At 35.6% G+C, this 26028-nt stretch overlaps 2 protein-coding genes across 2 annotated transcripts in view; both read right to left on the bottom strand.

Moving 5' to 3' along the window:
- HELRODRAFT_114638 (hypothetical protein) overlaps positions 1-13238 on the bottom strand; it is a gene marked incomplete at both ends in the record, with an annotated part of 19524 nt that extends 6286 nt beyond the window's left edge. Inside the window, 17 exons of the mRNA XM_009028015.1 lie at positions 1445-1539; positions 2282-2409; positions 4576-4661; positions 5335-5383; positions 5996-6124; positions 6299-6537; positions 7005-7221; positions 7793-7865; positions 8877-8947; positions 9385-9546; positions 9821-9955; positions 10191-10352; positions 10495-10754; positions 11091-11277; positions 11981-12080; positions 12322-12491; positions 13071-13238. Of these exons, the coding sequence (XP_009026263.1) occupies positions 1445-1539; positions 2282-2409; positions 4576-4661; positions 5335-5383; positions 5996-6124; positions 6299-6537; positions 7005-7221; positions 7793-7865; positions 8877-8947; positions 9385-9546; positions 9821-9955; positions 10191-10352; positions 10495-10754; positions 11091-11277; positions 11981-12080; positions 12322-12491; positions 13071-13238 (2431 nt within the window). The remainder of the gene's footprint in view (positions 1-1444; positions 1540-2281; positions 2410-4575; positions 4662-5334; positions 5384-5995; positions 6125-6298; positions 6538-7004; positions 7222-7792; positions 7866-8876; positions 8948-9384; positions 9547-9820; positions 9956-10190; positions 10353-10494; positions 10755-11090; positions 11278-11980; positions 12081-12321; positions 12492-13070) is intronic.
- Positions 13239-20106: 6868 nt separating this feature from the next.
- On the bottom strand, positions 20107-24134 carry HELRODRAFT_86504 (hypothetical protein; the record flags this gene model as incomplete). The annotated part of the gene is made up of 7 exons (XM_009027928.1): positions 20107-20312; positions 20699-20823; positions 21361-21404; positions 21532-21656; positions 22960-23044; positions 23140-23208; positions 24003-24134. Coding segments are annotated over 7 exons (786 nt in total), but the record flags the coding sequence as incomplete, so codon positions are not given.
- Between the last annotated feature and the right edge of the window lie 1894 nt (positions 24135-26028).

Genomic DNA, 26028 nt, shown 5'->3' on the forward strand with positions numbered 1-26028 from the left:
CAGCAGCAACAACAACAACAACATCAACATCACCAGCAACAACAACAACAACAACATCACCAGCAACAACAACAACAAAAATATTATTAACCTTAATGTGATATACAATCGGTAGAAAATAAAATGAAATAGAATGACAATAACAGCTTACAATACAACAACAATAACAATAATAATAATGCGAAATTGTGGCGATTGTGGTGATGATGACGATAGCGTTTTTGAATTTACCGCCTGTATATATTTATATATTCGAATGAACATTCCTATATTTATATATTCGAATGAACATTCCTATATTTATATATTCGAATGAACATTCCTATATTTATATATTCGAATGAACATTCCTATATTTATATATTCGAATGAACATTCCTATATTTATATATTCGAATGAACATTCCTATATTTATATATTCGAATGAACATTCCTATATTTATATATTCGAATGAACATTCCTATATTTATATATTCGAATGAACATTCCTATATTTATATATTCGAATGAACATTCCTATATTTATATATTCGAATGAACATTCCTATGTATGTCTATTCTGTTATATGTATGTATGTTTGCTATTATGTATGTATGTGTGTATGTATGTATCAAATCAAATCAAATCAAACATTGTATTTATATAGCGCCAATTATAATTGTTTCTCATCAGCGCTTTCCTCGTATGAAGCATGTTGAAAGCGAAGCCATCATCGGTTGAGATCACTAGGAGTTACCAAATAGGTATGTCTTCAGACGTTTTCTAAACTCAGCTAATGGATTCATGTATGTATGTATGTACGTATGTTTGTTTGTATGTATGTATGTGTGTATGCATGTATGTATGTATGCGATGCTTGGTACGTGTTGTTCTGTATAAAGGAAGCATAGGAAGGAGTATAGAATTTGTTATAAAGATATGGCAGTCGAAACATATATAAGGTGACGAGATTTTAAATTTTCGTTGTTTTTAGTTTTATTCAGTTTTTAAGCTCTTGGTTTTTAGCTCTAGATTATAGTCACTTGGATTTTAGTCTGCAGGTTCGATTTGTGATATTTTGCGAGTTAATTTTAATATTTTGCGATTTTGAATGTTATTATCTTGAATTCGTATCTAAAGACGAAGCATTGATTTTTTACTGTATTGTTTATACTAAATAAAAAAATATACACTTTAGATTTGGCTCGGCTTAATTATTTTTGCATAAAATAATGAATGTTGAAGAAGAAATACTGATAGTTGGCGAGGCCGGCGTTTCTAGTCAACAATTATGGCGCGAACAAATTTTCGCCCGGCACTTGTTTTTAGACCCTGAGAGGGTCTTTTGTAGAGTGGGGGCTCCGAAGAAAATAATAATAATAATAATAATATTAATATTAATAATATTATTTGTAATAATAATGTTAATAATAATAATAATAAAGTTCATCATCATCATGACAACCTATGATGTCATCGGCCCCTATCAGGTCCCAGTCGTACACCTGCACCCTCAAAAGGGAGTCCTGGGGAAAGATGGCCTCCACTTCGAAACATCTGAGTGGATGAATAAAGGGATGGTTGGATGAGTTGATGAATGGATGGATGGTTAGTTGAATGAATGGATGGATGAATGAATATATGAATGAATTAAAAAATGAATGAATGAATGAATGGATAGATAAATAAATAGATAAACGAATGGTTAAATAAATAAATGGATGGATGGATGAATCAATGAATAAATAAATGAATGAATGAATGAATGAATGAATGAATGAATGAATGAATGAATGAATGAATGAATGAATGAATGAATGAATGAATGAATGAATGAATGAATGAATAAAAAAATGAATGAATGAATGGATTGATGTATGGATGAATGAATGAATGAATGAATGAATGAATGAATGAATGAATGAATGAATGAATGAATGAATGAATGAATGAATGAATGAACGATTAAATGAATAGATAGTAAGATGAATGAATTAAGGAACAAACAAATGAACAAAATCAAATGAACTAGGGCGGCGTGATGGCTCAATGGTTAAAGGCGCCTGACTGGGTTCGAATGCAAAAAGATCCCCGCCTATCATATGCAATGTGTATGATGCGTGGTTTGCACGCGTATTCATGTACGCTGTGTGTGTTTGTCGTTGAAACCTCTGAAGCAAGCGCATAAGAGAGAGATTAACCTTTAACTTTTACCGAAGTAAAACTGTCAGAAAATGAATAAGTGATTAATTCGATTAGTAATTGAATAATCAGGTCAGTATTATCAACCATGGCCTACTTTCCAAAGACAGGGTTCAACTGTTTTGAAATATAATTCTCCTTATCATTTATGGTCGTCTGACCTAATTTTATGACGATATATGGATCGGCCTTGCCGTTGATGTCGGCGGGGTGAAGGTCAATGGCCTGGTTTCATAATTATTCATAATCATTACAACACAACAACAACAGTTATTATTATTAATGAGGAGTGCACTGAATGGTGGTCTCATTCGGTCGAAACCGATAACCAAAAAAGGAAAAAACTTGGAAGAAACAAATATTTTTTTAGAGTGAAAAACAAGTCAAAAAATTAGTCAATTCTATCCTATTCTTCAATAAGGTAATTTGGGAACTCTTGCACAATTTACAAATTTTTGTTCTGGAAGCAAAAATGTTCAACTTTGGCCTTTAAAAATCGCCGAAACCGAACATCAAATTTCGGTCAAATACTCGGCGCGTTTTTATTACTAAATATAAAATTTTTAGATCATTATTGATTATAATTGTAATGGTTTCAATTTCACTAAAATCTTTGATTCTAGCAGGGCTTCGAACCGGAACAGAACCGAAACCGAAAACCGGAAAAAACCGATATTTTAGCCGGAACGAAACTCGAAACTGAACCGAAATATTTTTTGCTTGCCGAACCGAAACCGAAAACCGGAACGAAAAAAATAACGTTCAGGTTCGAAGCCGTTAATATATTTTTTATAACGAGCACTTCTATAAATAGAAGACATTTTATTAATTAGAGGAAATTTTCATCTGTTTTAGTCATTGTATATAAATTTATATTTTTGTTTCCTGAAAAATGTAATGCATTTTTATACTTTGTTTCCATTTGCTGGCTAAAAAAATATTTGAACACATTTTTTTGTATATTTAGAAACTTAAAAAATTCATGACTAATAGTTTCTTAAGGAGTCGAAATTTAATTAACAATGATATGTCAATAACTAGAATATCCGATACACGCGATACAGGCAACATTTACAAAAACGCAATTAAATATAATTAATTAAATATATTTGCCCGCAAATTTATTAGCGCGCTCCACCACGTAATGTCAAAGAAATTCACTTTTCATTTCTTGTCTGGAAGATAATTAATTGTTTTTCGCTAAGTTTTGTGATTATTGCATTCAGAATTATTTGTTAATGAATTGTTAATTTAAAATTTTTTATTAAAATTTAAAATTAATTTAGCTTCTTATCAATAATTTTACATCATTTTATAAGTGTTCTTTACTTTGCTTTACAAATTTGCGCCAGTAGGATTGTGATGACCATTTACAAAATTTAATAACTTTGATGGGCAAAAACGTTTCCCGGAACTGAACCGATAACCGGAACCGAACCGAACCGAAATTTTATCTGGAACGAAAACCGGAACTGAACCGAAATATATTTTGTTAGTCGAACCGAAACCGAAAACCGGAACGAAAAAAATTACGGTTCGAAGCCCTGGATTCTAGTATGTCTCTTTCTTCTCAGATTAATAGTGTTGCTAGAAGTTCTTACTTTCATCTACGTAGATTAAAAAAAAATTTTGCCTTTTCTTCATGATCCTACTCTTCTCCTTCTTGTTACTTCTTTAGTTTTATCTGGGATTGATTATTGTAACTCGCTCTACTATGGTCTTCCTGACTCTATACTCTATCCTTTAAGTAAAGCTTTTAACTCTGCTGCTCTTCTAGTTGCTCGTGCCCCTTTCTTTTTTCATTTATCTCCATATCTTGTTCTCTTACACAGGCTACCTATAAAATATAGAATAATTTTTAAAATTTGCACATTCATGTATTAGTCTCAATCTAAATTATTTCCTAAGTACTTATCAGATATATAAATATTACTATCGTCTTCTTGTTCTCGCTTCTTCTTAACTCGTGTTAAACACTCTTTTGCTAAATCTGCTTTTGCCTTTTTTGGCCCTTTTCTCTGGAACTCTCTACCTACTTCTCTGACTACTTCTCCATCACTTACAAAGTTCAGAGCGGATCTCAAGACCTATTTGTTAGCAAAATTCATTGAGGAGCGCTGTTGAACATCGCGTAAATAGCGTTTTGCAAGCTAATTGATTGGCTGATTAAAAATAACCACATTTAATGATTCGCAGCTTTTATTAAATTTTTATAAATATTCGCTAAAATTTCAATTTTTACCGTTTTTCGTTTAACAGCAGTTTGCAAGACTTACAGAGGCAGAAGTTGCTGTCCCCAAATTAGACATTCCCTGTCTACTGCCTGACCACACGCAAACAACACTACAAACCTCCACCCCAAATCTTACAGTCCCCACAGACTCCACCAACCTTGACAACGTAAACCCTCACTAGAACGTGCAAGGGCTCATTGGAGGGAAGACACTGAAACAAAGAATTACTAGGCGCTCCCCCGTCTTCGAAATTACTTCCGTTTCCGGTTTCCAGCATGATAGCGTTGTTGTTGTTATTATTAATTAGTGTTTTTGTTGTTGTCGTCGCTGAAGATTGTTGTTGTTGTTGTTGTTGAGGTGGTGGTGGTGGGGAGGTTGCTGTCGTCTGATTGGTTCGGTAGATTTTAAGGTTGCCCTGCTTGATTATAATGAGGATGGTGGTGACATGATGAGGATGACAATGATGATGATGATGACAATGATGATGGTAGCAGTGACAATAATGATGATAATGAAGATAGTGCTGATGATGATATAGATAATATGATATAGTGATGTAGATATAGTGATATAGATTATATAGATATAGTGCTGATAATGATAATGATGACGATGCTGATGACGATGCTGATGACGATGATAGTAGTGTTGATAAAAATAATGGTGCTGCCGAGTGGGTGAATGGTGGTTCAACTTGTGGTGATGATCACGGGGTGTCTTGAAGATCAGAATGGTGATGACGATGACGATGATAATGATGATGAGAATAATGATAGTAATGATAATGACGATGATGATAATGATGTTGTCGAAAATGGTGAAAATGATTATGATAACAATTCTTATAATAGAGATAGGAACGATGATGATGACGTTGATGATGGTGATGAAAAACTCACCCCAATATCGATGAGACCCTCTTCAATGTCATTTGGCAACGGGTGTTTGTAAATTACTATGGCTCCCTGAATCGTCATCATCATCACCATCATCATCATCATCACCATCATCATCACCATCATCACCATCATCACCATCATCATCACCATCATCACCATCATCATCACCATCATCACCATCATCATCGTCATCATCATCATCATCACCATCATCACCATCATCATCACCATCATTATCACCATCATCACCATCATCACCATCATTATCACCATCATCACCATCATCACCATCATCATCACCATCATCACCATCATCATCGTCATCATCATCATCATCACCATCATCACTATCATCACCATCATCATCACCATCATCACCATCATCATCACCATCATCACCATCACCATCATCATCATCATCGTCATCATCATCATCATCACCATCATCATCACCATCATCATCATCATCACCATCATCACCATCATCACCATCATCACCATCATCATCACCATCATCACCATCATCACCATCACCATCATCACCATCATCATCACCATCACCATCATCATCATCATCACCATCTTCACCATCATGACCATCATCATCATCATCGTCGTCATCATCATCATCGTCATCATCATCATCATCATCATCATCATCGCCATCATCATCATGACCTTGAACTTCCCGACCACGCGACTATCATCATCATCGGCGTCGTTGGTCTTCTTGCCCCTGTAGAGGTCGTACGTGTGCAGCCACTCCTTGAAGCCGTTGAACTCCGATTCCAAGTCGCTGTGGTAGATCTTTGGTGGATGAGTGAGTGAGTGAATGATGAATGAATGAAGGAATGAATGAATTTATGAATGAATGAACGAATGAATTAATGAATTGATGAATAAATGAACAACAAAGCAAATGAACGACGAAGGAATAAATAAAAGAATGTAATGAACGAATGAAGAAACATCTCCAGTAACCTTCAACTTGGCCCAATTAATTTTCTTCTCCTCTTTTCGTTTCTGCGACTTCGGCGACAACTTCGCCACTAAATTAGCCGCTTTCGACAGCTTCAGAGACGTCGACTTACTAACTGAAGTGGGCGAAGTAGCGGCATTGGCTGCAGTGTTCGTTTTATCGGGAGTTAAAAAAGAGTGGCAGCCGGTTATTTCGAGGTAGTTGTTGGAGGTCAGTTTTGTGGCGTTTGTTGTCGCCAGAGCTGTTGTGGTTGCTGCGTTTGTGGTTGCTGCGTAGTAGCTCATGTTGCTGCCGATGTTGTGGTTGTTGCTGTTCAAGGCCAAGTAGTTGCCTTCTTTTTAAAATGAGAATATAAATTTTTTGTCATTCATGATTTTTTTATTTTGTGATATTAAATTTAGACTTTTAAGTTTCAAGTTTTTACCAAGTTTTCCATTGCTTAACAATGATTGGTTAATTTTATTCGCGTCACTCGAATGTGATTGGTTGGGAGACGACAATTGTTGATTATCCTGACCAATCGTAGCTTCGCTTTCCTGAAATGAATAAACAAGTTAATTACAAATTAATTAATGAATACAAGTGAACTAAAACTGATACCTAAATTTAAGTTTAAATTTAGTCTTTTAGTTTAGAAAAAATTTAATTTATGCAAATTAGTCCTATTTTATGCAAATTAGTCCCTCCCCCAACCAATTACATCTCGACATAAGACAGAAGCGTGGTACTTGGTCCACCAATCAAGACCCTCCAGTTCAGTTTCGTCGTCTGATGAATGGGTGGAGGATCTTTTGCGTTTTGATGATGATTGTTGCGGTTGTTGTTGTTGTTGTGGTTTTTTAAATGTTTTTGTTGCTGACGATGATGATGATGATGACGTTTGTTTTACGTCGGAGTCTTTCAGTTTTTTCGTTTCGTGGGTTGGCTTGCCCTGGCAAGGGGGGGGGGTACGTTGAAGATGATGTCATTGTTAACACTATTAACTCTCGCTTATAATAATCATAATCATCATCGTCATCATCATCATCACCATCATCATCATCGTCATCCTAACAACCGTTTCTATGGTAACGATAGATTCGTGTTTAGCGATAAGGGGTAGTTTCTCATCTTCCAGCAAGACCAGCACATCACTGGTTCCTTTGAAAGCCGGTGACGTCATCGATGACGAAGTGATTGTGGCGGCGGCGGTGGCGGCCGTCGACGTCTCGTTAGTCCGATTGGGTAGCGAGTAGTTAGTGGGCGGTCGTTGTTGTTGGCTGCAGCTGCTGTCTGACAACATTTCTGTGGAGTGCGTGGGTTGATATTTTGTTGAATGATGAAAAAATCGCTATTACAAATTATTATAATGTCATTTGTTATAATTATAATTACTAATATTGTTATTAATATTAAATTTATTTTTGTTATTATTGTTGTTGTTATTGTTGTTATTATTATTATTATTGTTGTTGCAATTTTATTTTTAACGTGATTCACTCACCTTTTTGCGTCACATCCTTTTTGACCGCTGGACTGTAAATGAAGGTGCGAATGTTGTCGATCACGTGATTGCCAACTAGGACGAATCTGATTGGTTGAAAAGTTAGCTGAAAATTCAAAATATTTTATGTATAATATTAATAGTAGTAGTAGCAGCAGCAGCAGCAGCAGTAGTAGTAGTAGTAGTAATAGTAGTAGTAGTAGCAGTAGTAGTAGTAGTAGTAGTAGTAGTAGTAGTAGTACGAATCTGATTGGTTGAAAAGTTAGCTGAAAATTCAAAATAATTTATGTATAATATTAATAGTAGTAATAGCAGCAGTAGTAGTAGTAGCAGCAGCAGTAGTAGTAGTATTAGTATTAGTAGTAGTAGTAGTAGTAGTAGTAGTAGTAGTAGTAGTAGTTTGGTAGTAGTAGTAGTACGAATTTGATTGATTGAAAAGTTAGCTGAAAATTCAAAATAATTTATGTATAATATTAATAGTAGTAGCAGTAGTAGTAGTAGAAGTAGTAGTACTAGTAGTAGTAGTAGTAGTAGTAGTAGTAGTAGTAGTAGTAGTAGTAGTAGTAGTAGTAGTAGTAGTAGTAGTAGTAGTAGTAGTAGTAGTAGTAGTAGTAGTAGTAGTAGTAGTAGTAGTAGTAGTAGTAGTAGTAGTAGTAGTAGTAGTAGTAGTAGTAGTAGTAGTAGTAATAGTAGTAGTAGCAGTAGTAGTAGCAGTAGTAATAGTAATAGTATTTTAAGAAAAAAACACCAAATTAAATTCTACAGCGGCCTCAATAGAAAACATGGCACAATTGGCTCGCCAGGTCGAGCATAAAAATTAATTAATTCATTCATTTAAGTAATAAAATTAAGTCTGTTAGCCAACTGATGCATTGTCATAAAAATTAACAAAATAATCGTTCTCAAACTTTCGGTTCACTGAGTTATCGAGTTACCTACAACATTTTAAAACATATAAACAAATGAACAAATGAACAAGTGAACAAATGAACGAATGGTCAACGACAATAATAAAGACAATTTGTGTTATAAAATTAATATCTTCATGTTATTATTCAAATATTGGTTCATTCTTTCGTTTCTTCCTCAACTCTAACCTTCCGAAGTTTCTACAATCGAAGCAGCGGATTGTGATCGGGGGGCAGTAGAGGTCGTTGTCAGGTAGGTCCTTCATTGTGCAGCGTTCATCATTCCCATGTTAAACAAATTAAACTATCCAACTAATCAAAAACTCTATCCAGATATGAGCAAGATCAACCAAACGAATTTTACAATTTTTCACCAAAACCATCCAGCCAATCAGTTCTCAAAAACAATAAAATTCAATGATCCAAATCATTCATCCAATCAACTCAACCTTAACATTCATTCGAATGTTACCCCAACACAATGCAGCCAATCAGAAAAACAAAACTCTGTTACCTAAACCATTAAAAACAAGGTGACTATGTGACCGAAACCAAGCAGCCAATCAGAAAAACAAAACTCTGTTACCTAAACCACTAAAAACAAGGTGACAATGTGACCGAAACCAAGCAGCCAATCAGAAACGAAATAGCATTTTCACCAAAGACCAAAAGACCAATGAGAAACAAGGTAACTTACGACGTCTACGTATTTGATCGGCGCCGAGAAGTTGGGATTCCTTCTGCAGCTGCGAATGATGGATGATGAAATGATCTTCCCAGAACATTCCACGTCCACCCGCGGCTTCTCGACTGCCATGAACTGCACCCTTTTCATGTCCCTCACGCCCCAGAATAAGACCTTGGCATTATTATTATTATTAGTGTTATTATTATTTTTGTTGTTGTTATTATTTTATTATTGTTCGATATTAATATTTTTGTTGGTTTTGTCTTTGTTGTTGATGTTGCTCTTGAAATGGCTTGTTCCAATAGGATGAAACCGTTTTAAAACAATTTGTCAACCTACCACAATTCAGCAATCTTTCTTTATTTGCACCTTATTATAATTATTAGTATTGTTATTATTGTTATTATTATTATTATTATTATTATTATACCTCATCACTGCCAACCTCGATTCGGTGCGTACTCAGAGTAGGGCGAATGCCACGAGGTACAGGCATGCTGGATGACCTTGAGGGGTCAAGGACGATTGGAAGGTCACACGGGGGAAGGTCATCGCAACTGGACTCTCCGTGTGGGGCTAACTAAAAATTTTTTTTAAAAAGTGCCTCGGAAATTATGTAGTTGGTTTGTTGTTTTATTTTCTTTGTTTGTTCGTTTGTGTGTTCGTTAGGAACAAACACTTGTTCATTTGTTCATTCAGTCACAGTCATTCTTTTTTGTTCATTTCTCTACTCGTTCACTTAATTCTTTCATTCATTCAGACGATCATCCCTTCACCCCACCACCATTCCACCTACCAGTCCCCTTCATAAGAACCTGCAACAGTTCGAAGGCAGCAAGCAGCTCCCCCGCCCTCTCTGCCCCCCTGTACACATCGTGCCAACATAGTTTAGCCGGAAATTTCGGGGGTTCATACTTTTGTCTGTAACCTTTAACCACAGGGTATGCCACTGAATGACCTATGAACTCTGACTTGCCCTAATTGGTGATAAATAGGTTGTGTTAGCTAGCGAATGAATAAATAAACATGCAAACGAAGGAATGAATGAAATTTATTAACTTATTGATAAATTAACTTTTAAATGGATTATCAAATATAAGATTTGAAACATCCACCAACCACTCGATCCCTATCGAATATCTCCACAACTACTTCCGGCGGCATCTTCATGACGTCATCAAAGCTCGAAAAAATTCGCACATCTCTGAAAATTAACATCTCGTCCCAGCTGGGATTTAGTGTTTCGTCAATGACCCTGGTGACCGAACTTTCGTGGCCAAAGACGACGCGCGCGAAGGGGTCGGAGAGTCCAGTGTCGTCCGACCCGATGAGGCCGCGGGCCTGGTACATGTAGGCTCGCAGTTGGTAGTTTTGGCTGTCTGTTTAGTTCGAGGAGATGTGGATATATGTGTGTGTGTGTATGTTTGTGTGTGTGTGTGTGTATGTATGTTTGTATAAGTGTGTGTGTGAGTATGTGTGTGTGTATGTGTGTGTGTTTGTTTGTCTGTGTGTGTGTTTGTGTTTGTTTTTCTGTGTGTATGTTTGTATAAGTGTGTGTGTATGTGTGTGCTGTGTGTGTGTACGTGTGTGTGTATGTGTCTATGTGTGTGTGTGTGTGTATGTGTAATGTAGATGTAATTTAAATTTCCACTTTTGTGTGTGTGTGTATTGAAAAAATATCTGCAAATGAAAATATTCCCAAATCGATGGCCAACCTGTGTACTTGATAATACTTGGCGGTTTCGAGTCTGGTTTGGCGATATTTCTGATGAGGTTGCTAGTCTGGTAGCCAGATGGAAGGCCCTCGAAAACCTTCTTGCGGTGTTTCACCGCACCCAACCACAGGTAGACAGACAGGCGGGCCTGCGTCGTCCAGTAACTTGAGCCCTTCTTCTGCGGGGTCTGGGTAGATGTGTTCTAACTTTTCAAAAATGTTTTGCAAAATAACATCTTTATAGAAAATTAAAATTCATTTTTTTACTTATATATAGCCAACAATGATTTTCTCTATGACCATAAAATTGACATTGTTGTTTGATTGCTTTTTGTTGTCTTTTAATGCTATTTTGATATAGGCACATATAACTTACGTTTAAGCCCATTATTTTTTTTTTTATTTATATTTATTATTTATATTCAATAATTTTTACTATGTAATTAATTAATAATTCTGGCGATGATGACATGATAGCAAAAAAAAAATCGGAACGAATTTTATGAAAAACTTGTAGAAATTTTTAAATCTTAATTTTTCGTTTCGCCATCAAGACAGGCATGGAGCAGCTGACGATGCGAATGAGTTTGGAGATTACTTTTTAGATGAAGGATAAAAATTTTTCTTTCTTTCAATTCCATTAAAATCAAAAGTTTGAATTCTAGCGCTGATAACACGCACACGAAAAGACGCACGTACAAACACACACGTACACACACACACATTCAGGAAGCGTTTATAAAAAAGTCTATTGTCACGGCCAAACAGAGTTCGAACCTCGAGGTAACTAGCCAAAGTCTGACACTCTTACTGCCTGAGCTACCTCGTCGACAAATTTAGAAAAAAAACCAATCCTATTATTTTATTATAAATCTTTTTTCTCCATCCTACTTTCATGACGAGCGTCTGAAGTCTGCCACAGTTCGCCCCCTTTTCGTCATCCAGTGTGGAGTAGATGAGGCTGCTGGCGGTCAGCCGGTGGTAGGCGATTCTGAGTCACCGGTTGGAAGAAATTGTTAATTGATTAATATTGTAATTATAAAATTATGGTGATTGTATTAACTGTTGTGGAATTTTATGAAAAATTATGCAAACATTTGGTGTTTAATAATATTTAACAGATTGAATTAAATAATTTTTATCGCATCCATCTAGTCGTACCTTCACTTCTCTATCCATCCATTCACACATCCATCCATCCATCTATCCATCCATCCATCCATCCATCCGACCTTTTTTTATTTTGTACCATCCAGATGAAGACATCGGGGAGCGAGTGCTGGGGGTCGGACCTGACCTTCTTCAACTTCATTAACATATTGTGAACTATTTTTAACTTGTCCTTGACATTGGCCTGGTTGATCGTTGGCCTCAGTAGGCGAATCACGCTGGCCACGTTTTCCTGGCAATGATTTTGATGATGATGATGATGATTGTGATGATGATGTTGATTGTGATGATGATGATGTTGATTGTGACGATGATGATTGTGTTGATGATGATGATAATGGTGTTGATAGTGATGATGATGTTGATTGTGATGATGATGATGTTGATTGTGATGATTGTGTTGATGATGATGATGTTGATTGTGATGATGATGATAATGGTGATGAAGATGTTGATTGTGATGATGATGTTGATTGTGATGATGATGATGTTGATTGTGATGATGATGTTGATTGTGATGATGATGATGTTGATTGTGATGATGATGTTGATTGTGATGATGATGATGTTGATTGTGATGATGATGTTGATTGTGATGATGATGATGTTGATTGTGATGATGATGTTGATTGTGATGATGATGATGTTGATTGTGATGATGATGTTGATTGTGATGATGATGTTGATTGTGATGATGATGATGTTGATGATGATGACAGCGATACTGATATTGATTGCTGTGATTATCATTCAAATGATGATGACGATGATGGTAACGAAGACGATAAAAATGATTAGGACTACTAAGCACCACTTGGCCACGACACATCTTCAGACGCTCCCTGTCCAGACGTGTCTTCATCGTCGTTGCCACGACCTTGGTCGAAATCAGGGTCAAATATCTGCTACATGATTGGCTGACCGTCTCCAGAAGATATTTCAACTTCCGTTCGGGGTTTCCGGTTTTCATTTTTAGCATCTCGTTTATGTCGTTCGAGCCAGTTTCCTGGTTCAAATTGTTGAAATGTTACTATAATAATAATAATGATGATGATAATAATAATTATTATTATAATAATTTTTAATATTATTATAACGGTGGTGACAGAGTCTGCGGAATAATAACACAAAAATAACACAAATAATAATAATAATTAATACTAATAACAACAACAACAATAACAACAAATCAACAACAATTACATCAGCATCAACAACAACAACAATACTAATAACAATTTAACGATAAACTGACGATTAGCGTGATGATGTTCTGGATGAGGTTGGTGTTGTAGAGTCGGAACTTGTGGTCCTCGAAGAGGCCACTCGTGTGCACGCACGGCTTGTCGCTGTCGAACTGTGGCATGCTGTAGTAGTACCTTCAGGTTTACAGTATATTACGCCTGGTTATTATTTTTATTATTGTTATTATTATTATTATTGTTATTATTCTATTATTATTACTCATGAAAATTTGACAGTCAAGAATACAAACAATATGGCTATCTGTGGGGCCCAACTTCCAACTTAAACGTTAAATCATGGCTACAATTTGCTGATGACTTAGCAATCATAGCACATAGCTCAGAAGGCGCACAAAAACTTGTTGATTTAAACCAAGCTTGGTGCAATTGGTCAGAGATGGAGATGAGAGTCGATAAATGTTGTTCGTTTGGAATGAGAAAGAAAGATGGTACTTATGAGCAATTTCTGCCAAGATTGACGATCGACGATGTGGCAATCCCTAACGTAGAGATTGGCCAAGCGTTTACATAAACTGTATGATTTCGAATGCAACGACCTCAAAGCAAAAACTCTGATACAAGCTAAGGTTGTTCAACTGTTGGAAACAACTTCAAAGTTGAAAGTAGACCCACAGCAAAAACTACAAATTTTAAGAAATGTATACCGTCTCAATTGAACTTTGAACTCCGCAGCTACAACTTTTTGCTGACATGGATATCAGAGAACCTAGATAATCTGATTGTTAACGCTGTCAGGGAGTGGATAGATATGCCAATCAGCGGTTGTGTGTCTAAACTACTTTCTCTGCCAACAACAATGGGAGGTCATGGCATCATTTCATTAAAAGATGCGACAGAAAAACTGAGACTGAAAATTTGGAACTATTTTAAAACTAATAGCAACAAAGAGATTCAATGTCTCTATAAAGAATCAGAGATCGATTTTATCAAAGTAGATAATACGCTCTTAAAATATGGCCAAATAAAGTCGTCGCTTAGTCATTTGGAAGAAAAAAGAATTGAATGTAGCTTAAATCATGTTTTCTCGCTGCAGAGTCAAGGTTCACTAATTTCAAATATAAAAAATTTCATCAAAGCCAACAACATATCCCGTTGGTCAAAGTCCACGGAAAATCGTGCCGGAGTCCTCTACAAATTTGCTAGAAAGTATTTATTCCAGCAGTTGCCTACTAACGCAAATTTGTTTAGATGGGGTAAAACGCAAAGCCCTCAATGCCCTCTCTGTGATTCTCGACAGACAAATAAGCACGTAGTTTCTAATTGTGGTTCTACATCCGCTCTGGCAAGATATGCCGAAAGACACAACAGGATATTGGCCGTGATCATCAATTGGCTGAAAATATTCGCTCCAGCCAATTGCCGCATATTTGCAGATTTAGAGTCTGAGGGTATTCGCCCAATATCTCAATTATTCAACACTTTACGACCCGATATCGTCATACTTCAAAATAACAAAATTGAGATTCTAGAATTAACTGTGTGCCATGAAACCAATCTAGAATCCTCCAGGCAATACAAGAGAAATAAATACTCTAATAATTTGCATTGTTGTTTAAATAAAGACTATAAACATTGTTCAATAGTCATAAACTCATTCGAAATGACGCTTATTGGTTTTTACAATAATTTTAATTTGTCACTGTTTAAAGTTCCATGGCTGCTATCATTTAATGATAAATTGATAAACACTGTTATAAGATTATCGTATGACATTTACTGTGACAGGAACAAGCTATGATGCTAATTAAATATATTTCACCGTTCTGCTCTTAACTTCACAATGAGCAAAATGGTCTTAACCTTTAATATTATTTTATACAATTTTTACAAATTTTATCATTGTGCATTATTTAATTAACATTAAGTTATATATATATATATATATATATATATATATATATATATATATATATATATATATATATAAATTTATCATTGTATGTTTTCTTATGGTGAAAAATAAAAGATGTTCCCATTACTATTACTATTATTATCATTATTATTATTACTATTATCATTACTCTCATCACCATCATAGGTGGTAAACAGTACTAAAAGATACAATCAATATAGAGGAGGATGGCTACTAACTTATCCTTCGTGACCGGCACAATGCCCTCGGTCACACTGCTCCCCCCGAACCCGCAACCCACAACATTCCCGCCTTCATTTTTCTTTCCGCCATCTTTCTTCCCGCCATCTTTTTTTCCGCCATCTTTATCTTCCGTCATTGCTAGCAGCGGTTTCCTGTCGTGATCGCAGTCCGGATCGCTCTCGACTTGAGCTGCTTCTTTTGTTTCCGGTGAGCACGTGACCAAACTCTTTCTCGTTTTCGATGACGTCAACTCCCGATCGGAAAGCGGAAGTGTCGGCAGAGATGATGATGATGGCGGTGGCGGTTGTAGTGATGATGATGATGAAGAGGACGTTGATGATGATGATACCGGACACGGACCGTCTAAGACGTTGCCATAGTTTCCTAGCGATAGTGAAGACGTAATAATAATAATGAAATAAAAATATAATTATTATAATATAATAACACCAACAACAACAACAACAACAACAACAACACCAACAACAACAACAACAACAACACCAACAACAACAACACCAACAACAACAACAACACCAACAACAACAACACCAACAACAACAACAATAACACCAACAACAACAACAACAACAACACCAACAACAACAACAACAACAACAATAATGATAATAATGGGAACACCGCTTTTATTTTATCAAATATCACAAAATGAATATAAAGATAGATATAAAATAATGTTTAATATAATAAAGTATTTAAATTAATAGGCTGTTAGTCTAATTTGCTCATCACTGGACAAAAATGAGTACAAATAGAGGATTATAGTCAATAAAAATAAGGTTCATTCATTATTCCTATCGCAATATATTGAGTAAGATGATGATAACACAGAGTTTATTAAATTGTTTCTAAAATCGTTCGACCAAATTAAGTTGACCAGCGATAAATTAAAAGTATTGTAAAAACCTATTGTAGAAACTAATAATAATAATAATAATAATAATAATAATAATAATAATAATAATAATAATACTCTTTTATTTCAAGAAACCAATGACATTAAATATAAAAATAAAATACGGTCATTGTCAAATAATTAAATAACTAAATGCACTATAAAACCCTATCACTCAGTACTCAGGTGACATATTAATATTATTATATTATATTATTATATATTAATATTAATATGATATTTAAACGGTTATAAAATGTTTCTGTCGCGATAGATGGCGTATGTCGATTTAATTGTAGGATCAATTAATTTGTCAATAAAAGCAACAGGCCATGAAATATTAATTAATTGTGAATTGAAAGTATTAAAGAAGCCAGTTGGAGTAATTTCAAACGTATTTAAACTAATCGAACAGTTTTTGAAATCGGAAATTAAAGTTGAATTTAAATTGTTCTTCTACTTCGATTGTTTGAAGTCGAAGTTTCTGGATTGGATTAAATCTGCCTCGTGACCTACCGTCAACTCCATAATCTCAATTTTCTGTTTTGTAGGTTGGCGATGTCTGGACGGAGATTGGCGAACAGTTGCGACATTGGCAGGCAGGACTCCCTCCTTTTCGATGTCTGCAAATATCAGGCAACCCGTCGTTTGCACGATAGCAAACAATTTACGATCTTTGGCAATATCCTGTCATGGCGTTCAGTATAACGTTTCAAAGTGACTTTGAGGCAAGACGACGTGGTTTAACAGCTACTACTACTCTGCTAATCGGTCATCCTTCAATTTTTTTAGTGTCTGAGAAGTTGAGTTTGAAACCAAAAGCAAATTGTCAATCATCCTGAAGTCTACCGATGTTTCAATCCATGGACCGAGAATCTCAGCCTTTAAATTAGTCTCGAAGTAATCGCGCAGTTTTAATCTCAATCTCAACGCTTTGTCTCTCAGTGGAACAATCTTGTGGCCACCACTCTTTAATGGTGGACTCAGCATCTCTGATACACAGCCGCTTATGGGTATTGACAACTAATTTCTTGCTGCTTCCACAACAAGGTTATAACCAAGTTGTTGGCAATCCACATCAGAGAAACTGTAGCTTCGCAGCTCGAACTTCAATTGTGAGGAAATAAATCTTTTCAAGATTTGTAGTTTCATTTGCGTAGAACGTAGATCGCAAGAGTCGTGTTAATTTGGAAATCACCCCCTCTTTGGCTTTTGTGTCCTTTAGTCCTGAATCATAGACTTTTCGCCAGGTATTTGTATTCCCGATCCATTTCTACTGTTGGAATGGGCATGTAGTCTATTGTCAACCTTGGTAGGAACTGATCGTACGAGACATCTTTTTTCCTCATTCCAAATACACAGCACTTACCTGTCCTCATCTGCATGCCCACCATTTGCACCAGGCTCGTTGAAGTCATGCTCTAGCTTTCCCACCAGAGGTTGGACTCTAAAGATAACCGCACTGTTTAACCTCCTCATTTTCTAAATTTTTCATGAGAGGGTTAAAACATAGATTAAAAAATAATAATTAATAATAATAAAAATAATAATAATAACAATAATAAAAATAATTATAATAATATTAACAATAACAATAATAATAATAGACACGGGAGGGAGTCACTGAATGCAGATATCGAAATGATAGCAGCGGGCAATCGAACAAAGTGGCACAAGGCAGCAGCTGCAACTTCAGAAAGACGGGCTTCAACGTCTGACTCTCTGATGTCATCTCTCAATGACTCACTGATGTCATCTGTCGCCTGCCCACCAACCACGTAAAACAGGAAGAAACAACGCGGACTAATTTTCAGGTTGGGCTCTTGTATGTGTTTGTATGAGTGTGTGTGAATGTGTGTGTACGTGTGTGCGTGTGTGCTCTCTCTATATGCATTTATTTCTCTCTCTCTCTCTTTCTCTCTCTCTCTTCCTTTACATGTATAGCAATATTAGCCATAGTATATAATATAAACGATAAACATTAAACAACATCAATAAAAATAGTAGCAACCTAAGCTTATCTCGAAGCTGATTGGCTTGTCTGCCAGTTTCTTATCAATCATGTTTGCACTGAAGATGCTTGCAAACAGGAAGTACTCTTCCAAAGATCCTAAATAACTCTGATGGCGTGTTACGATAGTGACTGTGTTGGTGATCGTAATGATAATGATTGTGATAGTAATGCTGATGACGATGATGAGGAAGAAGATGGGGATGATGAAAACTTTATTTATAAAAATATCTCTATATTGTCAACAATAGTAGTTCATCAATTGAATCAGTAAGAAAATATACACACACAAAAACACAAACAAGAACATCTCTAAACACACACAGTCACACACACTCACACACAAAACCACAAACTTCGGGCACGGGCAAACACGGGCCAACGTCCACGGTAGCACCATACCCCCCTGCAGCACTTCCTGGCGGTCCACTGGATATCACATCCACCCCCAACTCCACAAGCTCGACCCGGAAGGAAATCAAAATGCGCCCCCGGTAAGCAAAACCGGCGGTTATCCCTTCGTTGAGGTGGGCATACTCGTCCACGATGTTGTAGGGGCGGAATGAACCGTAAAGATTGACCCAACTAGGTCCAAATGTTGGTAGAAACCCTGTTTGATAGGTTGGTTGGTTGGTTGGTTAGTTGATAGGTTGGTTGGCTGGTTGGTTAGTTGGTTGGTTGGTTAGTTGTTTAGTTGGTTGGTTGGTTAGTTGTTTGTTTGGTTGATAGGTTAGTTGATAGGTTGATTGGTTGGTTAGTTGATAGGTTGGTTGGTTGGCTGGTTGGTTGGCTGGTTGGCTGGTTGGTCGGCTGGTTGGTTGGTTAGTTGGTTGGTTGGTTGATTGGTTGGTTGGTTGGTTAGATGGTTGGTTGGTTGATAGGTTAGTTGAATGGTTGGTTGGTTGGTTAGTTGATAGGTTGGTTGGCTGGTTGGCTGGTTGGATGGTTAGTTGGTTGGTTGGTTGGTTAGTTGTTTGGTTGGTTGGTTGGTTGGTTTGTTGGTTAGTTGGTTAGTTGGTTGGTTGGTTGGTTGGATGGTTGGTTGGTATGTAAATATGTCGTTCAATAGGCTAATTGATGATTGGTTTGTTTGAAATTTGTTTGCTGGTTGGTTATATTGGTAATTAGGTTGGTTGACTGGTTTGTTGGTTATAGGGTTGAATGATTGAACAAATGATTGCTTTGTAGACTTTATAAATTAGTGAAAATCATGAAAAAAGTGAACAGACAAAAGCGAAATTGATTGCATATGAAAATATGTAATTTTTTTTGTTAATCTTTTTCATCATCTTCACCATCACCATCCCCACCAATACACCATTACACCATAATCATTCTCATCATCAGCATCACACCACCATCATCATCAGCATCACACAATTATCACCACCACCATCATCATCACCATCATCATCATCACCACCATTCATTCCGTCATTAGATATGGAAGCCAGATCTAAGAAATGAGTGGCGATGATGTCATCGTTGACATCATCATTCCGGACTTGAAGCTTGACGCGACAACAAAATGGCGGGAACATCTCTGTGAAGGCCACTTCCTCATTCCAGACTGGATTGTAACGGCCTTTCTTTGTGGACGTTCGCCCCTGCAATTATTACTACAATAATTATAATAATTACAATTATATAATATATAATAATAATAATTATTATTATTATTATTATGTTATTATAATTATGTCTAAATACCTTTTTCCCGGCAAATGAGACTTGTACGTAGGGGTCCACCAAATCTTTCACCTCCCCTGTGATTGCCTGCCAATCAATTTTTTTTACAATTCTCTCTTTAGAATTTTTTAGAGGATTCAACATTCTATGTAAAGCCGCGTGAATCAATGTTTATAATGCACATTGCATAGGTGGGGTCTCTTTGCATTCGAATCCAGTCACTGCCAGGCATCTTAATTTTAACATTGCGCCGCTAAAGTAACTTCAATCATTCAACCAACCAACCAACCAACCGACCGACCGACCGACAAATCAACCAACCAACAAATCAACCAACCAACAAATCAACCAACGAGTCAACCAACCAACCGACCGACCGACCAACCAACCAACCATCCAATAATCAACCAACTAACAACCAACCAACCAACCAACCAACCAGCCAGCCAACCAACCAACAAACCAACCTTCTTAACGTTAGCCATAATGCCAGTATTCATCCTGGGAAATCCCTCCCCTCTGTAAATAGCGACAATGAACCTGGCTCGCTGCCTCTCGACCGGACTGTTGTTCGGAAGCAGAAGGTTTCTGAGAAGTGTCCAGTCCAATAAATAAATGATCGAATGAATGAATAAATAAATTAATGGAAGAATAAATGAATAAATTAATGAATGGATGAATTGGTGAATGGGTAGAAGAATGACTGAATAAATGAATAACAGGATGTATAAATGAGTAGATTAATTAATAGAAGTATGGATGAATAAATAAATGAATGGATCAATAAACGATTGGCAAATGACTGGATGAAAATAATTAAAGTAATTAATAAATGAGTCAAATAATTAAAGTTTTTTTTTCATATAAAATTAGTTTAGAATGAAAAAAAAATGAAAAAAAGAAGGAAAACGAACAAACAAACAAAAGTGTGAACCAGTGAATGAACATTTGAATGAATGAACGAATGAATGAATGAATGAATGAATGAATGAATGAATGAATGAATGAATGAATGAACGAACAAACGAACGAACGAACTACCGAACAAACAAATGAATGAATTAATTAATGAATGAATTAATTAATTAATGCCGGAAAACGGATGAACAAAAGTATGAAACTAACGATTCAATATCATCATCATCAGCGTTTGATTTTTTCTGGGGTACCTGTTTTAAGAAGGAATTTAATTTACATCACACAAACAAAATATTATTATATAATTATTTTTTATTTTTTGAATAATAATAATAATAATAATAAATAATAATAAATAATAATAATAATAATAACAACAACAATAACCTTGATCTTGTCACCCTTCCCAAAGACGGCTATGTCACATTTAACGTAGCCCTTGCACCCCCCCGTCACATCGTCAGGGTCCGTGAGGACAGCCCATTTGTGGTAAAAGTGGTGGTCTGTGCGTGTGTGTGTGTGTGTATACACATGTGTTCGTGGGTGTGTACACGTGTGTGTATGTATGTGTGTTGTGTATGTGTTGTGTAGGTGTGTGTGTTGTAGGTGTATGTGCGTGTGTGTGTGTATATACACATGTGTTTTTAGGTGTGTAAATGTGTGTGTATGTGTGTGTTTGTGTGTGTGTGTGTTGTAGGTGTGTGTGTGTGTGTGTGTGTGTGTGTGTGTGTGGCGTCAAGTCTAGTGTGTGGTTTGGGGAATGCGGTTTTATAAATACAGATTTTACTGGATTGTGGTCGTGCGAATGGCGCGGTTTTGATTATTAAAATTGCAAAATATAAAATAAAAACTGAGTTTGAAAATGTTTTCAAAAAGTTTTTTAGCTATGTAATATGTTTGTAACAATTTAGTGGTTTTGGACGCTCTGTAACAAGCTTTTTTTCCTACGCAGACCGTCATTTCAAAACTCTGATCGATCGAAACGCTGAATGTTTTGAAAAGCTTTTTAAATAAGAAAGATGGTGTGAGATGTGATTAGTCCGACGTTGTATAGATATGACGTTAGTTCAGTGAAACAAGCCCATTCGGCAAAGTCTTAATGGAAATGAACTTGTCACCAATAAATTGAAGTATTACACTGAAGTGCAAACTCCACATATTAATGTTGTTGATTCGCCATCAGGTCAAAGTTTCTTAGCAGAGAGTTGGTTCTTCACTGAGTTGGTTCTTCTGCAGAGGTGATCGAGTTTGAAGCCAGGTAGATGGATGAGATGATCTTCATCAAGAGAAATTGTGGGTTGAATTAATGCGTATACCTATTTCAAGATTAGTTTATCACCTTATTTGCCAACAGTTCTTCTGACAATTTTTTGTTGTGTAGTTTGATAGTGTTTTCAATTAAGGCGGTTGTGGTTTTTAATTGGGGCGGCGGTAGTTTCATTTGGTTGCAGTTATACAGTATCAGGCTGAGTTTTTGTGAAAAGTTCCGACGCGCCGTGCCTGTCAGTCAGATCTCCATCAATTCAAAATCAATCAATTGTTCAGTCGATCGGTAAATCAGCCATTCAGTTAATCAGTCAATCAAATAATCAGTTAACCAGCCAGCCAGCAATCCAACCAACCACCCAACCTGAAATCTAACGAACCATCCAACCAACCACTCAACTAGAATTCTAACCAACCAACCAATCAACCAGCAAACAATCTAACCAACCAGCCAACCACCCAATCAAAAATCTAACCAACTAACTAATCAATCACCCAACCTGAAATCTAGCCAACCAACCAGCCAGCAAACCAACCAACCAGGAGCATCGTACACAGTGCCAACATCCAACTTGAAACTCCCAATCTTCGTGCCTGATCTCAAAATGTTCCGCGAATGTAAGACCTGTTTTGAAAATTATAATTCATATTTATTGCCGTTATTATAATAATAAAATAATAATTATGAATATAATTATCATCGTACAACAACAACAACACACGCACCGATATTGTTATCATCTTGTCCAAAAGGACTGAGGCAATGATGTGGAAATCAAAGACGAAATACTGGGGGGGGTTTAGAAAATATTATACATTATTATTAATTTTTTTTTAGTCTTTATTATTGCAGCTCTGACATACCCAAAACCACTTACAATGTTGCATATATAGATTATGTTATTATATTATTAGTATAATAATAATAATATTATTAATATTATAATCATCATTATTATTGCTACTATTATTACTGTAGTGATACCAGAGCCATAAATGTTATTTGCATCACCGTGCTTTCGAACACGGTCACTGCGAAGATGGTGCAGGCGCCTTTAACCGCTTCGCCACCGAGTTATACATGATTTGGTCACCTCAGTGGCAACGTCCACAACGACGGCAAAACAGTTGGACGAAATTTAATTAATTAATTAATTAATTAATTAATTAATTATGAATATGTAAATGAATTATAGACGATAAATTATGAAATATAAAATAATTATTGGGCGATGAATTATAAAATGAACTATGATTGAATTATGGATAATTAATAAGTACTCCATGCAACATTTTGAAACACAAATTGTGATAAAAAATTATAATGAAAAACTGTAATAAAAAATTATGCAGACGATAAATTAAAAAAAAAATGAATTTTTAATTGAATGAAATTACAAAATTATGAAAGTATGAGTTAAAATCCAATCCCAACAACAACAAACAACAACAACAACCACAACAACAACAACCACAACAATATCGACACAGCAACAACAACAATATCGACACAGCAACAACAACAATAACCATAACAACAACAACAACAGCAACTAAACAAAACAACAAACGAACAGCAACACCTCATTAAAATAGGGGCAGTTGGTGGACTCCTTGACAGAGGTGTACTTCCTCTGGTCCCCCACCTGCACGCACACCACGGGGTTCATGTTCACCCCCGACAACTGCCTCGCCTCAATTATCGTCACTGACACCTAGCGTATAGGAACGAAATCGCAAAAAACTAATAACTGGGTGACAAGATTGAAGCAAATTGTTCCTGAGAAAGATTTCAGAAGAGAGTTAAAAAGTTATTTGTTCAACGAAGCATTTAATCATAGTACAATCCTCTGAGGCATGTCAATAGAGTGAATAACATAATAATAATAATAATAATAATAATAATAACAATAATAATAATTATAAATTATGCTATTATAATGATATGTGTCGTAAATATATGGCGAACTTTCAGATGATGCAACAATGATGGAGGTGTAAGAAGTGCTGGTGTGAGAAGTTTTCATTATAAAAATTTATTACAATTTTTTATCATAAGTTTTTAGATTTTTTTTCTGCTACAGAGTGTTTGTTAATCATTCATCATGATTATTATGTTCATCATCATGATGATGATGATGTTGATGATGATGATGATGACGACGATGATGATGAAGATGATGATGATGATGATGATAATGATGATGAGGAGAAGGAGAAGAGTCATGATAATGATAATGATGATGATGAGAGTCATGATGATGATGATGATGATGATGATGACGACGATGATGATAATGATGAAAAATAGGGAGGCGGCACGAAGACGCTTGAATAATGATGATGAGAAGTAGCGAAAAATATTAAATCGTATGAGTTGGAATGATGAGGATGATGATGATGATGATGATGTTGGTGATGATAATGGTAATGAAGACGACGAGGATAATATTGATGATACCGATAATGATGATGTCAATTATAAAGGCGATAATGATAACGATTATATAGTAGTAGTAGTAGTAGTAGTAGTAGTAGTAGTAGTAGTAGTAGTAGTAGTGGAATCAGTAGTAGTAGTAGTAGTAGTGGTAGTAGTGGTAGTAGTGGTAGTAGTAGTAGTAGTAGTAGTAGTAGTAGTAGTGGAATCAGTAGTAGTAGTAGTAGTAATAGTAATAGTGGTAGTGGTAGTAGTGGTAGTAGTAGTGGTAGTAGTGGTAGTAGTGGTAGTAGTAGTAGTAGTAGTAGTAGTAGTAGTAGTGGAATCAGTAGTAGTAGTAGTAGTAATAGTAATAGTGGTAGTGGTAGTAGTGGTAGTAGTAGTGGTAGTAGTATTGGTAGTAGTAGTGGTGGTAGTAGTAGTAGTAATTCACGACACATAAATAATAATCAATGAGGCCGACGATGAGGACGATGATGCTGTCATAAAACCTCATAATGAAAAGTTGCCGGCAAGTGAAAAAAAAAAAAACAAAAAAAATTTAATGAAGAAAAGATGGAAAGAATTTCGCGGCTCGTTCTATAATTAGGAACTTCTTTTATTTATTCATTCAATTGTTCGCAATTTTTTTTACTTCATTCTTTATTTTTTTTCATTCATTTATCTTTCATTAATCGCTCTTCATTCGTTCATACTTGCTATCATTCTTATGTACACTCAACAAGAATTTTTTTTTTTAATTTTTATTTAGTTGAATATTTGTTCTTCATTATGTTTGCCTCTTTGTTTGTCATATAAATTCAACACGCATTCTAAATTTGTGTGTTTAAATTATTTTTTAATCAATTTATTTTTCATTCTTTCATTCATTTCACCCAATATTCATTTCATCCATTCGTATGTGTATTCACTCATTTGTTCCATTGTTTGTATATAACTTTATACGCCTTTCTAAATTCGGGGGTCTAATAATTTTTCTACTAATTCATTCATTCATTCATTCATTCATTCATTCATTCATTCATTCATTCATTCATTCATTCATTCATTCATTCATTCATTCATTCATTCATTCATTCATTCATTCATTCATTCATTCATTCATTCATTCATTCATTCATTCATTCATTCATTCATTCATTCATTCATTCATTCATTCATTCATTCATTCA

Source organism: Helobdella robusta (assembly GCF_000326865.2).
Source record: "Helobdella robusta unplaced genomic scaffold HELROscaffold_52, whole genome shotgun sequence".
Lineage (NCBI taxonomy): Eukaryota > Metazoa > Annelida > Clitellata > Rhynchobdellida > Glossiphoniidae > Helobdella > Helobdella robusta.